Source organism: Kogia breviceps, chromosome 11, assembly GCF_026419965.1.
Source record: "Kogia breviceps isolate mKogBre1 chromosome 11, mKogBre1 haplotype 1, whole genome shotgun sequence".
NCBI classification, from domain to species: Eukaryota; Metazoa; Chordata; class Mammalia; order Artiodactyla; family Physeteridae; genus Kogia; species Kogia breviceps.
In genome coordinates, this window is record NC_081320.1 from 78,027,275 (window position 1) to 78,052,120 (window position 24,846).

Here is a 24,846-nt window from a genome sequence, read left to right on the forward strand (position 1 = left end):
TTTTGAAACAACCATAATCTTAATCAATAATTTATATTGCTATACAAAGATATTTTTTCCCTATCTGAGAATAAGTTGGCAACCTGATGACCAATCACCCCTGAATACTTTAATGTATTTCCTAGAAACAAGACCCTTCTCCTACAAACCATAATACAACCACTAAAATCAAAGAAGTAACATCCATGCACTACTAACAACTAACTATTCCTCAGACCCCACTTTTAAGTTTTCCTAACTGTCCCAAAAATGTCCTTTATAAAGCATAAAATAGTAAAATACTACTAAGAAAAATCCACTGGATCATTCTCTAGGTTTGTTTTCCATCTTCATATCCTAAAGTAAATACAGCAAATATAATCATTTAGTGCTTGATAAATTTTAGCTGAATTTGAAATTTTAGCTGATTATTAGTACCACCTAAAATTAGTTAGGAGTCTCAAATGGAAAAAGGAGTTGAGGGAAAAGCTTCACATCATTTTTCTTGCAAAAGGCCAATAGTTGCTCATAGTTGAAAAACTCAGTAGTAAAACTAAATAATTTATTTCTGAGTTCACGTTTTTTACAAAGCCCAAAAGCTTTCACAAACTTTCAGATCTTAAAGGCTTTCTTATAAAATCTCATTTCATCTTAAATCAATTATACAAATATTTTTAGATGACACACTAGGCTCTATACCAGGTATCAAAGATATAGTATATATTCCTGTATATACTGTAAGACAAAGAGGAAGACACGTTTTAAAATATAACTAAAATAAAGAACTGGCTCATAAGAATCTGACATCAGCTATAAACTCAGGTTAATAAAATAAAAGAATCCCAACAAAAAAGTATGATAAATATAATGAAAGGAAAAATATAGGGTACATGGGGAACATATTTTATGGGATAATAACTGAGAAACCAGGGAAAACGTCTTTGAGGAAGTGAATGTGAACTAACGTCTGAAAAATAAGTTAGATTATCCAAGCAAAACAGCAAATTCAGTAGTTGGTGGGAAGGAGGGAAGGGATGGGGGATAAGCACATACTAAAATCCTGGATGAAAAAACTGGTGTAGGTGGTCCAAGAACCCACATTCAATACGGCTAGACCAAAATTCAAACCTGAAAGTTAGATGGGCAGATGATAGATATACTAAAGCTATGTTAAGGAGTTTGACTGTCATCAAAAGTTCAACTAGAAACCACTAATAATTCAGAGAAGGAGTGATATGATTAGGTTTGTATCTAAAAGAACTCTGTAGGGGCAGCATGAAAAATGGATTAGATTGAGAAAGAACAAAGGCAGATAGGCCTTCCGACTAGGCAAATGACAGCTGCACTTAGAATGGTAGTAATACACATGTGAAGAGGTAGACAGTTTTTTTGTTTTTTGATGTGTACCATTTTTAAAGTCTATTGAATTTGTTACAATATTGCTTCTGTTTTTTTCTGTTTTGGTTTTTTGGCCGTGAGGCACGTGGTATCTTAGCTCCCAGGGATTAAATCCACAACCCCTGTAATGGAAGGTGAAGTCTTAACCACTGGACCGCCAGGGAAGTCCCTACAGTTTAAAGGACATTACCAAAAATCTGTAAACTACATATTGTTGCCATCTTACAAATAAGGAAACTCAGACTCAAAAGTGTCAAATAATTTCCCTAAATTAACTAGTTCATTAAATATCATACCTAACGTCTGATGGCAAGTCTATTTCATGCAATGTCTCAAACATTAAAACAAACCAACCAAACAAATAAACAAAATACTGAAAATTACCTGTTTATGATGAACTAGCTGCTTTCTTATTTTTCTGGAATATAATCTATCAAGGCTACTGCTGCCTTTGGAAGACCTATTTATGTTCTGGGTGTGCAGATTATTATTAATAAAACTCCACTGGTTACCTACAGGGCAAGGAAAAGTTGTATTAATAATTCTGTTAAATGTGATTTTAAAGTAGTTTCACACCCAGAAAACAAAATTATAAATGTGTCAATAACGACAAAACAATTTTTTTAAAAATTAAGGAAACCATCGTAAAGAAATTGCTAAGAACATCTGACCTTAGAAAAGTTAACCTAGATCCTAAATGACTTTAAGACCACAGTTCTCTCTGCCTCCAATCCTTTCATTAACAGCCAACTTTCTCCACAACTGTTTAAAATTGATCTCTGTACAACACAACTTTGATGTCGCTCAACTGTAACAACAAAATGTTCACTATTGCCTATTTTGAACTCATATGCTTTTTGTGCAGGAACCCAAAAAAGGGATACTCAATAATCTGATTCAATGACTGCAAAAATAAAGTTGGATAGTTCAAAAATCATGCTGTGTAGCTCTACTTATTCTCATTTTGGAATGTGTCCAGATTATTCCTTGTCACTCTGCTCAGTTCAGGCTTAATCCCACACTCTAACCATCCTCAATGATTTTTTCATGTCTGCTTAACCTAATGACATCTTTTTCTGTTCTCTATTATCCTTTTGTCAAGTCAATTCAAATTCTTCAAGCCCTAAAAAAATGTCTTCTACTAATGTATTTCCATAATACATGAATACTGTAAATAAAAACTAAGTCCTCCCATACCATCTGTTACATTCCAACTTTACAGGTAGTTGTATTTAATTGTGTCTTAATTCTACATCCTATAACTGAAACATATAGCAGTTGTTAAAAAAATTCCCTGTACATGACAAGAATTCCCCACCTTATTCTCAAACATAATGTGTACCATAAACAACTGATTTATTGGGCTGGCCAAAAAGTTCATTCAGGTTTTTCTGTAACATCTTATACCTATAAAACATCTCAAGTGATCTTTTTTAAATATTATAATCCTAATAATGTATAAAATTCTAAGTTTTATGGCACTTACTATCTGTATTTACATATTAGATGTAGCTACTTCATAAAGTCTTGTTAACTTGGAAGAGGAGAAGAAAACAATTTGTCTTGCACTTTGTCTTTCATTTAAAAAATTATCTATGCTTTAAGCTTATGGAGAAAGATTACAACTCGCAAAAATCTGAGAATTTCTATATCTAAGCATAAAAGTCATTTGTAGTTAATTAGTAGAAACATTTTACAATAGTAAATGGAATGACATACTAAACTAAATACAATAACTCTTCACAAATTTCCTTTTTATAAACTTCACCTATATGTATGTTATTCCTGGCAAAGTTAATTAATACTTTACATAAATTACATACAGCTGGAATCTCCAGCCCAATGCCAGTTCTGGAAAAACTGGGTAGTCACTCAAAATCCCCACCAACAGATTATTATAAACTTTTGATACCTGTCATAAACCTCTCCCTGTCTTTACCATTCAAAGGTTTCTTTGCAGCTGCTGCTTCGTCTTCTACAGTTGCCACATAATCCAGCAACCTGGACACCAGCATAACAACCCAACTGATCATGGGAATATCTAGTACTCCTGTACAGAAATGTGAGGAGAAAAAATAATCAGGTGACTCTAAGAATCCTAATGAAGTCTGATAAAATAATTATAAAATTAAGACATTTTATAAATCCAAAACACACCATATAATTATGAACACTGATATTTATAGTAAGCCTCAAAACTGAAACCTATGGCCAAAAATGAAGTAACACATCAAATCAAATGGAAGACTTGACAAATGCTTCTTAGTACAAAAATAGATTCATAAGTGTAGCTTGAATCTAACAGGTAATAACTTATAAACTAGAAAACAAGGTATGAGAAGCTATTCGTAGACTTACAGGTGACTGAAATTTAAAAAGTCTCTCGAGTTATAATTCATACAGTTTTAAACTATGCTCTAAAGTTTTTATTCCAATAACAATTTTCTTGCTCAAATGAAGCTCATTATCCATGATCAGAACAGCAATGCTGCCTTAAAGCTTAAACACAAGAGTTTGATTTTAACTATGATAGTATAAAAACAACATACGCACAATAATTCCCAAGTTCAAACTTCACATAAAGAAAAGGTAACATATATTTAAAAAGCAGTAACCATATGGCAGTCAATCACACAAAGGCTGGTCATTCTAAAAAGTCTACATCATAAAAATATTAAAGTGTGCAGCAAAATGAATAGTAAAATAAATATTTCAGACTAGTCATTTTATAAAAGCAGTATTTAGAGGAATCCTAGGTTTTTACTAAAGATCACTAATTTAAATAATACCTTCTGTCCTCCTATGCATGGGTAACTGTGGCTGAAGAGGTGACAGTAAATTATCCAACAGATTAAGTAAGCTTTCTAATACTCCACTATTACTAAGTGATCTCTGACCAATGCAGGAAAGTAACATGAAGACCCTAAAAAAAAAAAAAAAGATACAAATAAAATAACCAATATGAATCAATTTAAGTGTTCATCTTAAAAATAATTCACTTTGTAATCTAAGAGAGTAATGATAGAATATTTGGTTATTAGTAAGATTTATATCTGGAAGTATAATGTTAAAATTAGCTCTTTTTCAGCTACTGCTTATATTTTCTAATTTTATCTACAAGAAATGAAGTAGAGAGAACTGTATCACAGACTCAAAAATATACATTTGACACATAAAGTAATATGATCTGACAGGAAATATTTGTAAACACAGATCTATAAACTCCACAGATTCAGTTAGGAAACTAAAGAATATAATCCAGTTACATCATGTAGAATCTTCTTCAATATGCCCTTCACTGGGCATTCCTCAAACTGTGAAAAGACATGCTTCATTTCATTTCTCCACACTCATATCCACATACCCAAGATTTCCAAATCTGAACACTGCAGGAAGCATAAATCACTAATAACAAATTACTCCAATATTTTCTGACCTACCTATCCTGTGGAAAGATGAGAAGCTGCTCTGAATTGTACAGTTCCTGAAGAACATTAGAAAGAAACTGTCCCCACCATCTTTCACCACCACAGAGTTGAACCAGTAGAAGACCAGTATGTAACCGTATCTTTGGGGTTCCACTGATGCACAGGTGTTTAAAAAGCTCTTCACAGGCCTGGGCATGGAATGTACTCTGCAAAACTGCAGGAACAGAGTGTCCTATTACAAGAGAGAAAACAGTAAAATTTCCTATTTAAGAGTATGCTGTAGTATCAAAATAAGCATCCCTAGATAGGCTTTCTTCTTTACCAGCAAATTTTTGGTCTATTTGTTTTCCTATTCATTTATTTACTCCTTATATGTAGAATTTTAACTATCAAATACTTAGAGAAAAGAAGAATTAGCAATTATATCAATTATATTTCTTTTTGTGGAGTTGGGTGTATCAGATGGCTGTGTGTGTGTGTGCGCACACATTACATCATATATAATGATCAAAAATAGCTCCTGGTGGGCTTCCCTGGTGGCGCAGTGGTTGAGAGTTCACCTGCCGATGCAGGGGACATGGGTTCGTGCCCTGGTCCGGGAAGATCCCACATGCTGCAGAGTGGCTAGGCCCGTGAGCCATGGCTGCTGAGTCTGTGAGTCTGGAGCCTGTGCTCCGCAACGGGAGAGGCCACAACAGTGAGAGGCCCGTGTACCACACACACACAAAAAAAGCTCCTGGTTAGAAAATGACAGTTCTGTATTAGATTAGCAATTTATTAAGTTTTCACTGTTGTGTTTTCAAACATTATTTATTATCTTGCTAGTAACACAATGATGTGACATATCAATAGCAGAAACTCAAGAAAAAAATAATCAAAAATCTATTTAAGAGATAGCTTCATCCACCAGAGGGCAGACAGCAGAAGCAAGAAGAACTACAATCCTGTAGCCTGTGGAACAAAAACCACATTCATAGAAACAGAGACAAGATGAAAAGGCAGAGGGCTTAGACCCAGATGAAGGAGCAAGATAAAACCCCAGAAAAACAACTAAATGAAAATAGGCAACCTTCCAGAAAAAGAATTCAGAATAATGATAGTGAAGATGATCCAGGACCTCGGAAAAAGAATGGAGGCAAAGATCAAGAAGATGCAAATGTTTAACAAAGACCTAGAAGAATTAAAGAACAAACAAATAGAGGTGAACAATACAATAAGTGAAATGAAAACTACACTAGAAGGAAACAACAGCAGAATAACTGAGGCAGAAGAACAGATAAGTGACTTGGAAAACAGAATGGTGGAATTCACTGCTGCGGAACAGAATAAAGAAAAAAGAATGAAAAGAAATGAAGACAGCCAAAGAGACCTCTGGGACAACATTAAACATAACAACATTCACATTACAGGGGTCCCAGAAGGAGAAGAGAGGGAGAAAGGACCGGAGAAAATATTTGAAGAGATTATAGTTGAAAACTTCCCTAACATGGGAAAGGAAATAGCCACCCAAGTCCAGGAAGCGTAACGAGTGCCATACAGGATAAACCCAAGGAGAAACACGCCAAGACACACAGTAATCAAATTGGCAAAAATTAAAGACAAAGAAAAATTATTAAAAGCAGCAAGGGAAAAACGACAACACACAAGGGAACTCCCATAAGGTTAACAGCTGATTTCTCAGCAGAAAATCTACAAGCCAGAAGGGAGGGGCATGATATACTTGAAGTGATGAAAGGGAAGAAATTACAACCAAGATTACTCTACCCAGCAAGGATCTCATTCAGATTCGATAGAGAAATCAAAAGCTTTACGGACAAGCAAAAGCTAAGAGAATTCAGCACCATCAGACCAGCTCTGCAACAAATACTAAAGGAACTTCTCTATGTGGGAAATACAAGAGAAGAAAAGGACCTACAAAAAAAAAAAAAACCCAAAACAATTAAGAAAATGGTCACAGGAACATACATATCGATAATTACCTTAAACGTGAATGGATTAAATGCTCCAACCAAAAGACATAGGCTTGCTCAATGGATACAAAAACAAGACCCATATATATGCTGTCTATGAGAGACCCACTTCAGACCTACGGACACATTCAGACTGAAAGTGAGGGGATGGAAAAAGATATTCCATGCAAATGGAAATCAAAAGAAAGCTGCAGTAGCAATACTCATTATCAGATAAAATAGACTTTAAAATAAAGAATGTTACAAGAGAAAAGGAAGGACACTACATAATGATCAAGGGATCAATCCAAGAAGAAGATATAACAATTATAAATATATATGCACCCAACATAGGAGCACCTCAATACATAAGGCAACTGCTAACAGCTATAAAAGAGGAAATTGGGCTTCCCTTGTGGCGCAGTGGTTGAGAGTCCATCTGCTGATGCAGGGGACATGGGTTCGTGCCCCGGTCCGGGAAGATCCCCCATGCCGCAGAGCAGCTAGGCCCGTGAGCCATGGCCGCAGAGCCTGCGTGTCCAGAGCCGGTGCTCCACAACGGGAGAGGCCACAACAATGAGAGGCCAAAAAAAAAAAAAAAAAAACACAAAGGAGAAGTTACAATAGACACTGCAGAAGTACAAAGCTCCTAAGAGACTACTACAAGCAACTCTATGCCAATAAAATGGACAACCTGGAAGAAACGGACAAATTCTTAGAAAGGTATAACCTTCCAAGACTGAACCAGGAAGAAATAGAAAATATGAAGAAACCAATCACAAGTAATGAAATTGAAATTGTGATTAAACATCTTCCAACAAACAAAAGTCCAGGACCAGATGGCTTCACAGGTGAATTCTATCAAACATTTAGAGAAGGGCTAACACCCATCCTTCTCAAGCTCTTCCACAAATTGCAGAGGCCACCATCATCCTGATACCAAAACCAGACAAAGATACTACAAAAAAAAGAGAAAATTACAGACCAATATCACTGATGAATATAGATGAAAAACTCCTCAGCAAAATACTAGCAACAGAATCAAAACAACGCATTAAAAGGATCATACACCATGATCAAGTGGGTTTTAACCCAGGGATGCAAGGATTCTCCAATATACACAAATCAGTTAATGGGATACACCATATTAACAAACTGAAGAATAAAAACCATAGGATCATCTGAATAGATGCAGAAAAACCTGATAAAATTCAACACCCATATATAACAAAAACTCTCCAGAAAGTGGGCATAGAGGGAACCTACCTCAACATAATAAAGGCCATATATGACAAACCCACAGCAAACATCATTCTCAATGGTGAAAAACTGAAAGCATTTCCTCTAAGATCAGGAAGAAGACAAGGATGTCCACTCTCACCACTATTATTCAACATAGTTTTGGAAGTCCAAGCCATGGCAATCAGAGAAGAAAAAGAAATAAAAGGAATACAAATTGGAAAAGAAGAAGTTAAACTGTCACTGTTTGTAGATGACATGATACTATACATAGAGAATCCTAAAGATGCCACCAGAAAACTACTAGGGCTACTCAATGAATTTGGTAAAGTTGCAGGATACAAAATTAATGCACAGAAATCTCTTGCATTCCTATACACTAATGATGAAACATCTGGAAGAGAAATTAAGGAAACACTCCCATTTACCAATAAAACCAAAAGAATAAAATACCTAGGAATAAACCTACTTAAGGAGACAAAAGACCTGTATGCAGTAAACTATAAGACACTGATTAAAGAAATTCAAGATGATACCAACAGAGAGATACACCATGTTCTTGGATTGGAAGAATCAATATTGTGAAAATGACTATACTACCCAAAGCAATCTACAGATTCAATGCAATCCCTATCAAATTACCAATGGCATTTTTTATGGAACCAGAACAAAAAATCTTAAAATTTGTAGGGAGACACAAAAGACCCCGAATAGCCAAAGCAGCCTTGAGGGAAAAAACCGGAGCTGTACGAATCAGACTCCCTGACTTCAGACTATATTATCAAGCTACAGTAATCAAGACAATATAGTACTCGCACAAAAACAAAAACATAGATCAATGGAACAAGATAGAAAGCCCAGAGGTAAACCCATGCACCTATGGTCAACTAATCTATGACAAAGGAGGCAAGGATATACAATGAGAAAATACAGTCTCTTCAATAAGTGGTGCCGGGAAAACTGGACAGCTACATGTAAAAGAATGAAATTAGAACACTCCCTAACACCATACACAAAAATAAACTCAAAATGGATTAGAGACCTAAATTGTAAGACTGGACACTATGAAACTCTTAGAGGAAAACAGGAAGAACACTCTTTGACATAAATTACAGCAAGATCTTTTTTGCTCCACCTCCTAGAGTAATGGAAATAAAAACAAAAATAAACAAATGGGGGCTTCCCTGGTGGCGTAGTGGTTGAGAGTCCCCTTGCCGATGCAGGGGACAGGTTTGAGCTCTGCTCCGGGAAGATCCCACATGCCGCGGAGCAGCTGGGCCCATGAGCCGTGGCCACTGAGCCTGTGCGTCCGGAGCCTGTGCTCCGCAACGGGAGAGGCCACAGCAGTGAGAGGCCCGTGTACCACAGAAAAAATAAATAAATAAATAAATAAATAAAAATAAACAAATGGGACCTAATGAAACTTAAAAGTTTTTGCACAGCAATGGAAACCATAAACAAGATGAAAAGACAACCCTCAGAATGGGAGAAAATATTTGCAAACAAATCAACAGACAAAGGATTAATCTCCAAAATATATAAATAGCTCATGCAGCTCAATATTAAAAAAACAACCCAATCCAAAAATGGGCAGAAGACCTAAATAGACATTTCTCCAAAGAAGACATACAGATGGCCAAGAAGCACATGAAGAGCTGCTCAACATCACTAATTATTAGATAAATGCAAATCAAAACTACAATGAGGTATCACCTCACACCAGTTAGAATGGGCATCATCAGAAAATCTACAAACAACAAATGTTGGAGAGGGTGTGGAGAAAAGGGAACCCTCTTGCACTGTTGGTGGGAATGTAAATTGATACAGCAACTATGGAGAACAGTATGGAGATTCCTTAAAAAACTAATAATAGAATTACCATATGATCCAGCAATCCCACTACTGGGCATATACCCAGAGAAAACCATAATTCAAAAAGACACATGCACCCCAATGTTCACTGCAGCACTATTTACAATAGCCAGGTCATGGAAGCAACCTAAATGCCAATCGACAGACGAATGGATAAAGAAGATGTGGTACGTATATACAATGGAATATTCCTCAGCTATAAAAAGGAACGAAATTGGGTCATTGGTAGAGACATGGATGGATGCAGAGACTATCATAGTGAAGTCAGAAAAAGAAAAACAAATATTGTATATTAACGCATATATGTGGAACCTAGAAAAATTGTACAGATGAACCGGTTTTCAGGTGAGAAACAGAGACACAGATGTAGAGAACAAACGTATGGACACCAAGGGGGGAAAGCGGCGGAGGGTTTGGGGGGGTGGGATGAATTGGGAGATTGGGATTGACACGTATACACTGATGTGTATAAAATGGATGACTAATAAGAACCTGCTGTATAAAAAAATAAAGTAAAATTCAAAAAATTTTTAAAAAATGTATTTAAGAAAAACAAAAATAAGGGGAAAAAATGAATTAACCTAAAAACACATTACATAAATACATCAGAAAGGATACCAAAATAAACAGAACCCAGGAAATATTAATACAACAAAACATGCCACAAAATCACATCAAATATATTTCCAGCCATTTTAAGTACTTAAGTCAAATACAAACCATTGGAAGAGTGAAGAAGGCTGAGCAAAGTGTCCAATAAATATCTGATGATAGTACGTAACTGCTCTGTGGAAGACGTCTGAATTAAATCTTTTGGGTCTGACGTTTCATTCAACATCTTCCTACTTGCTCCAAGAGCTACTCTGAGCCTCTGCACTGCATTATGAGCCAAATTTAGTTGAAGCTGTAGCTGAATACAGTCCTGATAGGCAGAAAAGACTCTGCTGTCCTCCTCGACGGCCTTGTCTGGCTTTCGCAAAAAGTACTGTGCATTGTTAGCACTGTTGAGAGGAGGAAGATCAATACTTTGCAAAAGAGTTTCTAGTCGATGACAAGCCAAGTTATATCTGTAAGTAAAACATAAACAAAAAAAATAATTGCTGCAATGTTCTCTTTGACATACATGTACGAATACACACTAAAATTAAATCTCTAAAACAAGTTGACAAACAACCATTAAAAAGAATTAATCAACTGGTCAATTAATCAATTGGTAAGTACTAAAAAAAACAGAACCAATTATTTAATCACAATATATTAATGCATTAAACAGTATTATAATATGCTAATGTCCTACCACCTTTTGCTTTTTTCTATACACTTATGAAAAGTCATTTCTTGACAAGTATGTGGGAGACATTATAGAAAATACAGGGCTTCAATAAGACTAAAATATATTGCAATTTTCTACTAACCTGCACTGTATATCCTCCTGTAGAGCAACCATCATTGTTAAATGCTGGTCAATTTCTGGTTGGTTTGCAGATTCTCCCTCTCCCCTCAGAGGATCATGCATTAATTTCAGTTCACTCTCCCAAGGCAAGATATAGGTATGACCATAGTAAAATCCTAATGGGATTTTAGCTCTGGCATTTGTACTTCCATAACGTCCAATGACAGTGATCTGAAATGAAAACTTATAAATATACATAACCACCCATCTACCACAATAAAAATCTGAGTCATGTATTTTAAAAGATAATTATATTATAAATTATAAAAAGATACTTTGTTTTTAATTGAGGTATAGTTGAATTACAATGTTGTGTTAATTTCTGCTGTACAGCAAAGTGATTCAGTTATACATAATTTTTCCATTATGGTTTACCACAGGATATTGAATATGGTTCCCTGTGCTATAAGGATACTTTTAAATTATATGTCTGAATTTTTTCATAACTTATCAGAAACATGGAAAGCATATCAACTCATTTTCTTGAAGTTCTTTACCTTCATGAATCTACACACTGGAGGTGGTATCAAATCATGAAGAATTAGTGAATGGGTGCTTATATCTGTTGCCACTACCAATCGCCTCCCATCAACCTCTTCTCCTAATGTCCAAATGTCAATTGACAAGGAGGCCAAGTCTCCACAAGTGGGAATCAATACATCTGTCAACAGTATTGGTCTACCAAAATCCAAGGTCACAAATCTCCTTGCTCCTATGAGAGACAAAGAGCAACAGCTGACACAAAATACCATGTATCCATTAACCAAAAGACACACTCTGAAACAATCTGGAACATTCATCTTAAAATATGAAATCAACTTACTAAACCACAAACAAGTAAGAAGAAATGTTAATAATTCTCATTCAAAAACTGTCTAAAACCTCAATTTATATTAGTTTGAACCCCAAGATTTAAGTAAAAAATATACAAGAATAAGTTTGTTACTATGAAGGCAATCAACTGTACATATAAGCTTATTTTAAAACTTTAGAGCAAAAATAGGTAAATCAGCAAAAATATAGATTAATTCAATGAAGTACCTATTGGTTCTTCTTTCAGTCATTTGGTCTTTTTTTCTTTTACTTTTACAACTAAATGTATTTCTTGCTGATACCAAATTTTATTATTTGATTTTTATTTTCTTAAGCCTTATTTAACATCTTTTGGAGTTGCATCTTACATTGGGGTTAAGATGTAAAGGATAAGCGTAAGGCTGAAATCACATGTAGTCATTACTACCACACTAAAAAATCTCTGAAGAAGGTCCTCCAATGGAGACAGTTAAAACTTCTCTCAAACAATGCTTCCCTCCCATACTGACACATCACTGTCTCTTCAGCTCAGTACCAAATGAAGTAGAAGGCTTACTCTTTTGTGTGTGTGTGTGTGTGTGTGTGTGTGTGTGTGTGTGTGTGTGTGTGGTATGCGGGCCTCTCACTGTTCTGGCCTCTCCCGTTGTGGAGCACAGGCTCCAGAAGAGCAGGCTCAGCGGCCATGGCTCACGAGCCCAGACGCTCGGCGGCATGTGGGATCTTCCCGGACCGGGGCACAAACCCGTGTCCCCTGCATTGGCAGGCAGACTCTCAACCAATGTGCCATCAGGGAAGCCCGAAGGCTTACTCTTAAGGGCCACACTAAAAAGACAGTATGTCTTTTATGTGTAAGCTCATATATTAACAAAAGAATGATCTGAGAGAAACAGAGGAGCAGATTTGCATCTCTCAACTCACATTTCAGGAATAAGCTCAATTAGTGAAACAGCAGGCATTAATAAAATCCTACTTATTTTTCTTCTTTATTGTGTTAGGGGCAGATAGTAACCTTACCAGTTACATTTTACAGTGAAGGAACCCAACTAAATTTAACTTGTAGGACTAGTGCCAACTCCATAGAGCCATTTTTAGGAAAACAAGTCAGTTACCAGTATTTTCCTAAACAGAGACTACTGAACAAAAAACATAATTCTCCCCTTTAGGGGGCTTATGTGCCACAGTCAAGTCTACAGACAGAAAACCAAATCATAGTGTAAACAACTGCTCACATTTCATAAAGACTGGACAACAATGAATTTCACTCTATATGCCATGAACACTAATTATTGTTACCAATGAATGATTAGTTGGGCAGAAAACAGCATGTAACACTTTATTATTTTACAACTCTCTCTTCCAAAGAGGAAACAACCCACTGCAATAAAGCAAATATGGTTCAACTCTTCATATGATGAAAATTGATACAGTATGCACTATATTCATGTTAATTCCTCTTATAAAACACACCTAAGGACTTTGTTAAATTCTGCTGCTGCTCAAGCCCAGAAATAACATTTAGTAGGATAATAAGGCAAATATTGCCTACAGTATATTAGTAAACATGCTCTAATTAAAAGCACCTATCCTGATCATAGGTCTCTAAGCATATAAGCATGGTACAGCCTAAGTAAAATTTAAACTATCCAGAGACCATGAAATGTTAGTAATCCTACTTAGTTATTTTAATTAGCAGTAATTCTGTCAGCTATTCTCAAAAAATGGTTCCAACATTAGAATGCTAGTCTTAATGAATACTTCTTTAAGCATAATTTTTAGGGTAATGGTAACTGAGCAGCTACAATAAAGACAGATATTTATGTCAACCATGGTTCAACAGATGAGATTCTTTTTTTTAAATTAATTAACTTATTTTTGACTGCATTAGGTCTTCATTGCTGCGTGTGGGCTTTTCTCTAGCTGCGGTGAGTGGGGGCTACTCTTTGTTGCAGTGCGCGGGCTTCTCATTGCAGTGGCTTCTCTTGTTGCAGAGCACGGGCTCTAGGCGCGCGGGCTTCAGCAGTTGTGGCTCGCGGGCTCTAGAGCGCAGGCTCAGTAGTTGTGGTGCACGGGCTTAGCTTCTGCACGGCATGTGGGATCTTCCCAGACCAGGGCTTGAACCTGTGTCTCCTGCATTGGCAGGCGGATTGATTCTCAACCACTGCACCAGCAAGGAAGCCCCAGGTGAGATTCTTATAGAGATGAAATCCACTGTTTGGATAGAATTAATGAAACCACTCAGCAGCACTCTTCCATTCAACTTGGTAAGCACACAGCTTGAGCCTTATGTAATGCTTATTCTTGGTAAAAAGCACTTTCCCAAGAGCAGATGTGATTTATTTGTACAGTAAAATCAAACTACAAAATATTAAGTCTTCAAAGGGCCAGCAGACAAGGCAAAAAACATATTTTAAGAAAATCAAAGATTACCTGAATGCATTCGTTCTATAATAATGGACTGGTGAGGTGGAGGCTGAAGAAAATGTGAAGCATGAGAAATTGCAAGGGCTAGACCAGAGCCAAGTGGATTCTAGAAAAGAAAAAAGTATAACTCTATATTGATATCACTCTTGCTCTATAAAAACTAATAAACATAATATAAAGTTAACAAGTCCTATTTCCTTATGTATATTCTGTAACATTAAATAATCTAACTTGATACAGCAAGTTAACATAATAAAACTTTGCTTTCTAAAGTTGGCATACACATTAAAATATTTTTAAATGTCTACGAGAACGCCTGTTTAAAATATAGTAATTTACCATTCTGGACTTGTTGGAATTTTTGTTATGTGCAGCAAGATTGACTGTTGGGGGATCAATAACTGAGCCTGGGAAAAGCTGTGCAAGTTCGGCATTAATCACAACGGAAACTGCTTCATTGGGTGGGGTGAGTGGTGGAGTCATAAAAAGTGGTGTTGTTTTTGGAGTGGGTGGAATAACATCAGATGGATGAATGAAGAATCCAGGGGCTGCCACTGGGTTGGAAGGCACAGAGTTGTGAACAGGACCTACTGCTGATGCTGCGGATGCTGCTGCAGCTGCTGCAGCTGTTGTCTGATGTAACTTGGCTTCCAGCTTTGCTTTCTGTAAAAGAAGTAAAAGCAACAAATATAGACTAATCCTGCCTACCTAAATTGTGGGGAATACTACGTGGGTATATATTGTGAAAATAAACATGATTAACTGGATCCTAGTTCAATAAAAATGAAATTAAGTAAAATATGGACTCAACATGAATGGAGTACTTCTATACTATATATATATATGTGTGTGTGTGTGTGTATGTATGAGTGTGTGTATAAGACACACACGCTCACACACACTCACACACATACACACACACACTTCCTTAAATATTTGATATAAACTTTCCTATTTGGGAAATCGGAATTTCTCAAAGCAAAGGCAGAAAGGAACCAGAACAATTAAATGTAAATAAAGAAACAAAGTTCTCCTCAAAACAAAATATTAACAGGAAATGGATTCTCATGTTGCCTAACCTGATACAATTTGTCACCTGGAATTGTATGAAGTTTTCAAAATGTCTGCTATTATTACTAAATTTTAATTCACATTAATTTAATTGGTCTTTAAAATGTTGTTTTAGGTTTTTCAATCCATTAAAATAGTAACTTTTAACTCTTATGTTTGACCAAGAGTGTTTATAAACAGACTAAAGAATGGAACTTACTTAAAGATTGCAAAGAAAATATCAATTATATTCCCCCAGATATGTATCAAAGAAAATGCATTTATATAAGTTTTAAAAATTTAAGTATATCACAAAGATGTTACCTCAATTTTTGTAGAAAATGATTAGCTCAGATTGGTCAACCTAATTTCCTTTACAAAAATAATGGTCATTTTTACAGTATTTTTTCAGCTTTTGAAGTTTAGAGACAGCATGAACAAAGAGCCAAATAGTCTCCAACCTGTTGCTGAAGCTTCAAAAGCTGCTGCTGTTTCTCTTGCAGCACCTGTAGCTGTTGCTCGGCTGAAGCCATTGCATGAGAGAGAGACTGCAAAGCTACCTGGGCTGCTGAACTCAGGGCTGTCGAAGCTTCCCCAACTGTCCCAGATGATAGTCCACCTACTGCAGGAGTAACCCCGAAGGAACTCACTGGCATAAGACAAGGGGGGAAAAAAAACAGAATGAAGGAAAGGTTCACAGAGAAACATATACAAAGTATATACTACTCTCACACTAAAACTACAATTAATTTTCCTTTAAAAAATAAGACTCTGTAGAGGAAATCTTAATGGTAAAAGTGTATCGATAATAATACTATTCAAGTATAAGAGATCCAGGAATGACTTTTGATCAAAGAAAAATTAGTATGCTTTTGAGTTTAAAAATATTATCAGCATGGAAGAAATTTCATTTAATATGGCTAAACTCTTACACAATCTGAGCATAAGAAATACGCTGAGTTTCCTTTACTAAGTTTCTTACAGCAACACCACCTTCTTCTCCCTCCCCTAAACAGCTGAAACAACTTTCAATTATAAGAACATCATTTAACAAGACTAACGACACCTGACACCTATTTCCTCATTTAAAGCATAGCGTGGAAAGAGAATCTTGCCCACAAAGAATATGCAAAGCAATGTTTCCTACCATATGCTCCTCAGAACACTAAGAAGAAGAGAGCATTTCAGATGCACAGTCAAATAAGTCTGGCACATACTGCTTACCCATGAATATTACCATCATTACAGGTCTATGAAATCGCATGAAGTTAAAATTTTTTTACTCCCCTTTTCAATGTTATTCAAATATACAGTATAAAAGAACTTTTTTCCCATTATATATTTACCAGTATCTGTGTAAAACATTTTGGAAAAAGCTGAAATAAAAACTTAATTTCATAAACTCACATGATTAATCTTCAACAAAGGAGGCAAGAACATACAATGGAGAAAAGACAGTCTCTTCAGCAAGTGGTGCTGGGAAAGCTGGACAGCCCCATGTAAATCAGTGAAGTTAGAACACACCCTCACACCATACACAAAAATAAACTCAAAATGGCTGAAAGACTTAAATATAAGACATGACACCATAAAACTCCCAGAAGAGATCACAGGCAAAATATTCTCTGACATAAATCATACCAATGTCTCCCAAGGCAATAGAAATAAAAGCAAAAATAAACAAATGGGACCTAATCAAACTTACAGGCTTTTGCACAGCAAAGGAAACCATAAAAAAAACAAAAAGACAACCTATAAGAAAATATTTGCAAATGATGTGATAAACAAGGGCTTAATTTCTAAAATATACAAACAGCTCATACAATTCAATAACAAAAAAACAAACAACCCAATCAAAAAAATGGGCAGAGGACCTAAATAGACATTTCTCCAAAGAAGACATACAGATGGCCAATAGGCACAAGAAAAGATTTTCAACATCACTAATAATTAGAAAAATGCAAAACAAAACTACAATGAGGTACCACCTCACACTGGTCAGAATGGTCATCATTAAAAAGTCTACAAGTAACAAATGTTGGAGAGGGTGTGGAGAAAAGGGAACCAACCCTCCTACTCCTACACTGTTGGTGGGAATGTAAATTGGTGCAGCCACTATGGAAAATAGTATGTGGGTTCCTTAAAAAACTAAAAATAGAATTGCCACATGCGTCGGCAATCCCTCTCCTGGACATACACCCAGAGAAAACTCTAATTTGAAAAGATACGTGCACCCCAATGTTCATGGCTGTGCTACTTACAATAGCCAAGACATGGAAGCAACCTAAATGTCCATCAACAGATGAATGGATAAAGAAGATGTGGTACATATATACAATGGAATACTACTTATCCATGAAAAAGAATGAAATAACACCATATGCAGCAAGATGGATGGACCTGGAGATTATTATACTAAGTGAAGTAAGAGAAAGACTTACTTATATTAAGGAAAGATAACTGCTACAATAATAACAAATGTTTAGTATGTATTACCTACTACCTTACACTGTTTTAATTAATTACTGCATTCAAGAAATGAACCCTGAAGGGCAGGTACTATGATTCTGGTCTTTAGTTGATTAAGTAAAGAACGGCTCAGAGAAGTTACCCTGTACAGCTACCTAATGGTAGAACTAGGGTTAGAACCAAGGGCTGTGTGAAATCAAACCTAACATGAGGCATAGTGCTAAGCATGGCACTTAAATCAACTCATTTAATCTTTGCAATGGCACATGAGTAGGTAATATGTTACCCCATTTTACAGATAATGTATCTAAAATTGAGGGAAGTATATGGCACAAACAACATTTTAAATCAACTGTATTCCAATAAAAATAAAATGAAATTGAGGGAAGTAATTTGCTCATAAATACCTGAAAAGGGGAGAAAAAAGGTAATCTGACAGCCTATCTTAACATCTAACAATGACTATATTTTTTTTTTTTTTTTTTTTTTGAGGTATGCGGGCCTCTCACTGTTGTGGCCTCTCCCGTTGCGGAGCACAGGCTCCGGACGCACAGGCTCAGCGGCCATAGCGCACGGGCTTAGTTGCTCCGCGGCATGTGGGATCTTCCCGGACCAGGGCACGAACCTGTGTCTCCTGCATCGGCAGGCGGATTCTCAACCACTGCGCCACCAGGGAAGCCCTAACAATGACTATATTATGCCAGAATTCAAATAAACTATTTTTTAAAACTAAGCTATAATCACAAGACTGAAATAACAACAAAACTGTGCATAGCCTCTTAAAATTAAAAATTTCCTCAACTTAAAAAAAAAAAAACATGATCATTACAGTGTAGCCATCATACACCTCATTTAACTTGCACAAATTCAACTATATAAGCTTGGTCAAAGAAAGAGCAATCATAACTCGTATAAGTTGTGTGCTGCAAAATGAAATCCATTTGCTCCATCAAGTGTTCCACCAAAGCAACAGCAGTTCATTCCAACTCTAGAGGAAAAATTATTAGACTTACTAAGGCATTTATGTTATACCTGTACTTTGGGGTAATTTAAGTGATTTTTCAATATTAACCATGTGTATTTTAGCCCTTTACTGATTTTAAAAATCTAATGCCCAAATAATATTTAAAGGAAAATGAGCTATGTCACAAGAAACACATAAGAGACATAAACTACCCAAGAAAAATAAGTCATCCTGCTACTACAAAACTAATTTTTAAATCTTTTGCACAGTCTGAGTTTTCAATATCATTTCGTTTTTATACTAAGAGCCTCTAAAAGTAGATATAAAAAAAAAGAGGTGAGAACAAGACAAAGATGACTACTATCACCATTTCTATTCAGTATAAATGCAGGAAGTCCTAGGAAGCATGATAGAGCAAGAAAAAGAAATAAAAAATATAACAACTAGAAAAACAACAAAGCAAAAATCTCTTTATTAACAGATGATGTAATTGTGTATATTTTAAATCCCTAAGAATGTACAATCTACAAGAATTAATAAGTTAATATAGCAGTGTCACCAGGTATGAGATTAATATACACAGATCAATTATATGTCTATAGACCAGCAAGAAAAACCTGGAAATAAAATTAAGAAAAATAGCACTTATAATAGCATAAAAAATCAAATAGCTAGGTACAAATCTAAAAAGGATGTGCAAAACTTCTAGTGCACCAAGAACTATAAGACATCACCAAGATAAATGGAATACCTAATTTAGCATAAATATATACTAAAGAATATTACTATGTTAATGGACTGAAAGTCTTAATGTTACAATGTCAATCCTCCCAAACTGACTTATATTCAAACCCCATATTAAAATACAATAAGTTTTTTGAGTATAAATTATCAATCCAATTCTAAAATTTAAATGGAATTACTGAGATCTAATGTACAGCACATTGATTACAAATCATAATACTGCATTATATACTTCAAAGTTACAAAGAGAGTAAATCTTAAATGTTCTCACCACAAAAAAGAAATAGTAATTCTGTGACACGATGAAGGTATTAGCTAATGCTATGGAGGTAATCATTTTACAATACATAAATTTTTCAAAACAACACACTGTACACCTTAAACTTGCTCACTGTTATATGTCATTTATATTTCAATAAAGCTGGAAAAAATGGAAATACAAAAGACCCAGAATCTTTATGAAAGAGCATCTTAAAGAAAAAGAATGTTGGTGGATTACACTCCTAGGTATACACTCAAGAGAACTGAAAACATATATCACAATGAACACCTAACACAATAATGTTCACAGCAGTATTTTTCTTAATAGCCAAAAAGAAGAAACAACCCAAATGTCCATTAACTGCTGAGTAGATAAACGAAATGTGGTATATCCAAAAATATTTTTAAGTGGTAAATGTAAAATGGAATATTATTCAGCTACATAAATGATGTACTTAGCCATGCTAAATGGACAAACCTTGACAATATTAAACCAAGTGAAAGAACCCAGACAAAAAGGTCATATACTATATGATTCCACATTTATGTGAAATGTCCAGGGTAGGCAAATCCATAGAGACTCAAAACAGATTAGTGATTGCTAGAAGATGGGGGAGAGGGGAATTGGGAGTGACTGTTAGTGGCTACAGGGTTTCTTTCTGGAGTGATTAAAACACTCTGGAATTTGTGGTAATGACTGCACAACACTATGAAAACTTCATATATAACTTTTCTAAATCTACCAAAAAAGAAAAAAAGTTGGTAGATTTGTACTAGCAGATTTTAAGACTTAACATAAAGTTACAGTAATTAAGACAATGAGGTATTGGCATAAGGCTAGATAAACTGACCAAAGGAACAGAAATGACCCACACAGATAGCAAACACATAATTCTGAAGAGAGGTGACACTGCAGTAGTGAAGGAAAGATAGCTTTTCCCCCACAAATGATTACACATCAAAAGAGAGGAACAGTAAACTAAGATGAATTAGAAGAAAATACCCATAGTAAAAGAAGAGATTTAAAAGTTGAAATTATGTCAGTTATAGTGATGAAGTGTAACATACATGAAATTGGAGATGCAAAAAGAGAGAAGATATAAAACAGGGCAGAGGGCATCCCTGGTGGCTCAGTGGTTGAGAGTCTGCCTGCCGATGCAGGGGATATGGGTTCGTGCCCTGGTCCGGGAGGATCCCGCATGCCGTGGAGCGGCTGGGCCCGTGAGCCATGGCCACTGAGCCTGCACGTCTGGAGCCTGTGCTCTGCAACGGGAGAGGCCACGGCAGTGAGAGGCCCGCGTACCACAAAAAAAAAAAAAAAAAAAAAAAACAGGGCAGAAGCAGTGTTTCAACAGTTAATGGCTGAGATCTTTCTAAAGCTGATGGAAGATATGAAGTAAGCATTCCAGAAGCCCTGTGCATCCCAACCAGGATAAATACAACTGAAACCACATGTAGGAAATCATAGAAAAATGCTGAAAACAGAGAGAAAGGGGATGAAGGGGAGAAATAAAGGGGGGGCGGGAGGGAGAGAGTATGAATCTCGAAAACACCTTGAAAACTGACAATGACATTAAAAAAGGAATAATAAGACTGACAAGTGATGTCTAACAAAAACAGTGTAAAGTAAAATGAAAGATTACCTTTCAATAACTAGAAGAAATAATAGCTGGCTTACAATTCTATAACATGTGAAATACTCTTCAAGAATGAAGATGGGGGCTTCCCTGGTGGCACAGTAGTTAAGAATCCACCTGCTAATGCAGGGGACACGGGTTCAAGCCCTGGTCCAGAAAGATCCCACATGCTGCAGAGCAACTAAGCCCAGGCACCACAACTACTGAGCCTGCACTCTAGAGCCCACGAGCCACAACTACTGAGCCCACGTGCCACAACTACTGAAGCCCACGTGCCTAGAGCCCATGCTCCGCAATAAGTCACCGCAACAAGAAGCCAAGGCAATAAGAAGCCCACACACCACAACAAAGAGTAGCCCCCGCTCGCTGCAACCAGAGAAGGCCCGCACAGCAATGAAGACCCAACACAGCCAAAAATAAAATAAATAAATTTATTTTTTTAAAAAAGAATGAAGATGACATATCTTGATCCAAACAAGCCAAATGTAGAAAGTTATTATTATGATATTCAGAAAAATTTAATTAAGTATTGAAAATTAGATGATACTATGACATTGATTATGCTAATTTATTAGATTATGATAAAGTGCATCATAATAAACCATAGTTAATTTAGATAATTACAATAAAAATAGAATCAGTTATTAAAGAGGACATCCGCATTGTTTAAGATACTATGTATAGATAATGACTGTGGTTTATCTAATTTTTCAAAAAATATTTGAAAATTTCCCATAAAAAACTAAGTTAATTCACCATCAGTAGACAAGAACAATAAAAGTCATCTTACAGAGTTTTCAGACATAAAGAAAAATCAAACCACAGAAAAGCTCAAAAGCAAAGAAAGAAATAGAGAAATGAAAATGGAATTATGAAATAAATCCAAATGAATACTGAATATAAAAACTATAATAATAACCATGGAATTAAAATACATATAAAATTAAGGTATAAAGCCACATTGCCATATAAATTAGAAAGATGATAAATAATGTTCAATATATTTGCACTGTATGGTAAAAAAAAAAAAAAAGCAACCGGATTTCTGGATGTCAAGGATATGTGTATATTATGCTCTCTGGGATAATTACTAAAAATATTATAATAAAAAGTAGAAAAATAGCTCAATAAAAATACAATCACCAATAAAATGGAAACAAAGGAGAAAAAGAAACATCTAATAGGCAAGATGAGAAATCTAATAGAATATATGAAAAACATGGTAGATTTGAATCCAAATATATTACTAAGTACATTAAATGTAAATAAACTAAATACTCCAATTGAAAGAAAGGGGGGAAAAAAGCAACTACATTCTGCTTATAAAAGACATGATTAAAATAAAAGGAGACACTGAAAAGTTGAAAGTAAAAAGAAGGAAAAATATATACCATACACACAGTAACCAAAAGAAAGCTGATAACTGGTAGAGAAATATCAAACAAAGTAATTTTAGGAAAATCAATCTGAGAGAGAGAGAGAGGGAGCGAGAGAGAGAGAGAGAGAGAGAGAGAGAGAGAGAGAGAGAGAGAGAGAGAGAGAGAGAGAGAGAGAGAGACAATACCTAATGATAAAAGATTCAATTCACAAGAAAGATACAACCATTCTAAATTTATATGGTAGCTTCAAAATGTATAAAATAAAAACAGTTGAAACTAAAATAGACAAATCCACAGGTATAATGAAAGAATTTAACATGCTGATCTTATTAACTAAAAACAAAAACAAACAAAATAAAATAATCAAAGACAGAGAATTTGAAGACCACAATTAGCAAACTGTATATCCAAGTGGATATACAGAGCACACTTCACCAAGTGCAGAGTAAACATTATTGTCAAGCATTATTGCTGATCCTCTGCAATTCCCAATAAATTTTGCAGACTGACAATCAAAGTATTTCTTTTGACCCCACAGCATTTTAAATAAAAATGAGTAATAAGATGATAACTAGAAAATCTTAATATACTTGTAAATTAAGGAGTGCATTTCTTTAACATTACTTACTAAAGTTGAATATATGAAAACCCTATAAAGCAGCAAATCAACTTCTACATTCATACCTAAGAGAATAGTGTACCCACTAGTACTAATAGCACTACAATATAACAACCTAAATGTCACTCAACAGTACACAAATCAATAGTGGGTACATAAATTTTGTTTTATTCAGGGAGTAGAATCTTAAACAGCAATGAAAATGAACCAACTATCTATATATGCAATGATATAGGTGAATTTAACAACCATAACATGGAACAGAAGGCTGAGCAACAAATACATAAATGCAATTCTGTACTATAAAGACCCTACTCAATCAGTGTTTAGGAACACGTAGCTAAGAGGTTATACAAAGAAACAAATAAAAACCAAGAAATGATTACTCTAAAAGTTAGGACAATGTTTACCTTTTGGAGAGAGGGAAAAATAAATGGAAAGGGGGCATGAAGAAATCTTTTTTTAGAATACTGGAAATGTTATTTCTTGACTTGGTGGTCACATGGGCAGTTTGTGTTGTGATAAATTGCTTCCCTATACAATTGTTTTCTGCACCTTTCTGTATGCGCATTATATTTCACAATTAACATGTTTCAAAAGAAAAGGAGATAGGAAGCTGAGAGACTACAGTCATCTTCTAGAACCTTATGACCACTAGTCAGGACTTTGCCCTAACATTTAATAAGCACCCCTCTGCTGGTGGTGGTTTCAATCTGGGTGGAATACAGAGGTGAATGCTTATAAAAGCATAGACTACCTTTGGAAAGACAAGAAACTGGTCCTACTGTATGTTTTACAGGAGTAGAAATGGGTAGGAATGTGAGGGAATACTTTTCTTTTTCAAACCAGATCTTTTATGTTTTAAATTTTATAACTTCTGAAAGTATTACTTATTCAAACACATTAATTTTCTTAAAATAAAAAATTAATTTCATGACAGTTCCAAAAAAAAAGTCTGATTTAGAACCAAAGAGTTTTCTGGAAGTTTAATTTCTTGTTATCGCATGTTTCCATACCACTGTAAATATATGTTTCTACAACATGACTGCAATAGTCCAAGAAAACAAACACAAATGAATTTTGACCCTTCTGGCATCTCCATATGAAAGAAATATAAAGTTTTATTTTTAAATTATAACTCTCAGCTACATAAGCCATGAATTTCACTTAG

At 35.3% G+C, this 24,846-nt stretch overlaps 1 protein-coding gene across 11 annotated transcripts in view; it reads right to left on the reverse strand.

Moving 5' to 3' along the window:
• The window catches only part of BIRC6 (baculoviral IAP repeat containing 6), a 239,633-nt gene that overhangs the window by 134,910 nt on the left and 79,877 nt on the right, over window positions 1-24,846 (reverse strand). For 4 of the 11 annotated variants that reach the window (XM_067007847.1, XM_059078733.2, XM_067007843.1 and 1 more), the window contains 10 exons: window positions 16,064-16,251; window positions 14,892-15,215; window positions 14,559-14,658; window positions 11,816-12,030; window positions 11,281-11,489; window positions 10,586-10,932; window positions 4,818-5,037; window positions 4,167-4,300; window positions 3,290-3,427; window positions 1,762-1,889 (listed from right to left, as the gene is read on the reverse strand). In XM_067007847.1, the coding sequence (XP_066863948.1) occupies window positions 1,762-1,889; window positions 3,290-3,427; window positions 4,167-4,300; window positions 4,818-5,037; window positions 10,586-10,932; window positions 11,281-11,489; window positions 11,816-12,030; window positions 14,559-14,658; window positions 14,892-15,215; window positions 16,064-16,251 (2,003 nt within the window). The remainder of the gene's footprint in view (window positions 1-1,761; window positions 1,890-3,289; window positions 3,428-4,166; window positions 4,301-4,817; window positions 5,038-10,585; window positions 10,933-11,280; window positions 11,490-11,815; window positions 12,031-14,558; window positions 14,659-14,891; window positions 15,216-16,063; window positions 16,252-24,846) is intronic. The other 7 variants (XM_067007848.1, XM_067007845.1, XM_059078732.2 and 4 more) reach the window with 3 other exon arrangements.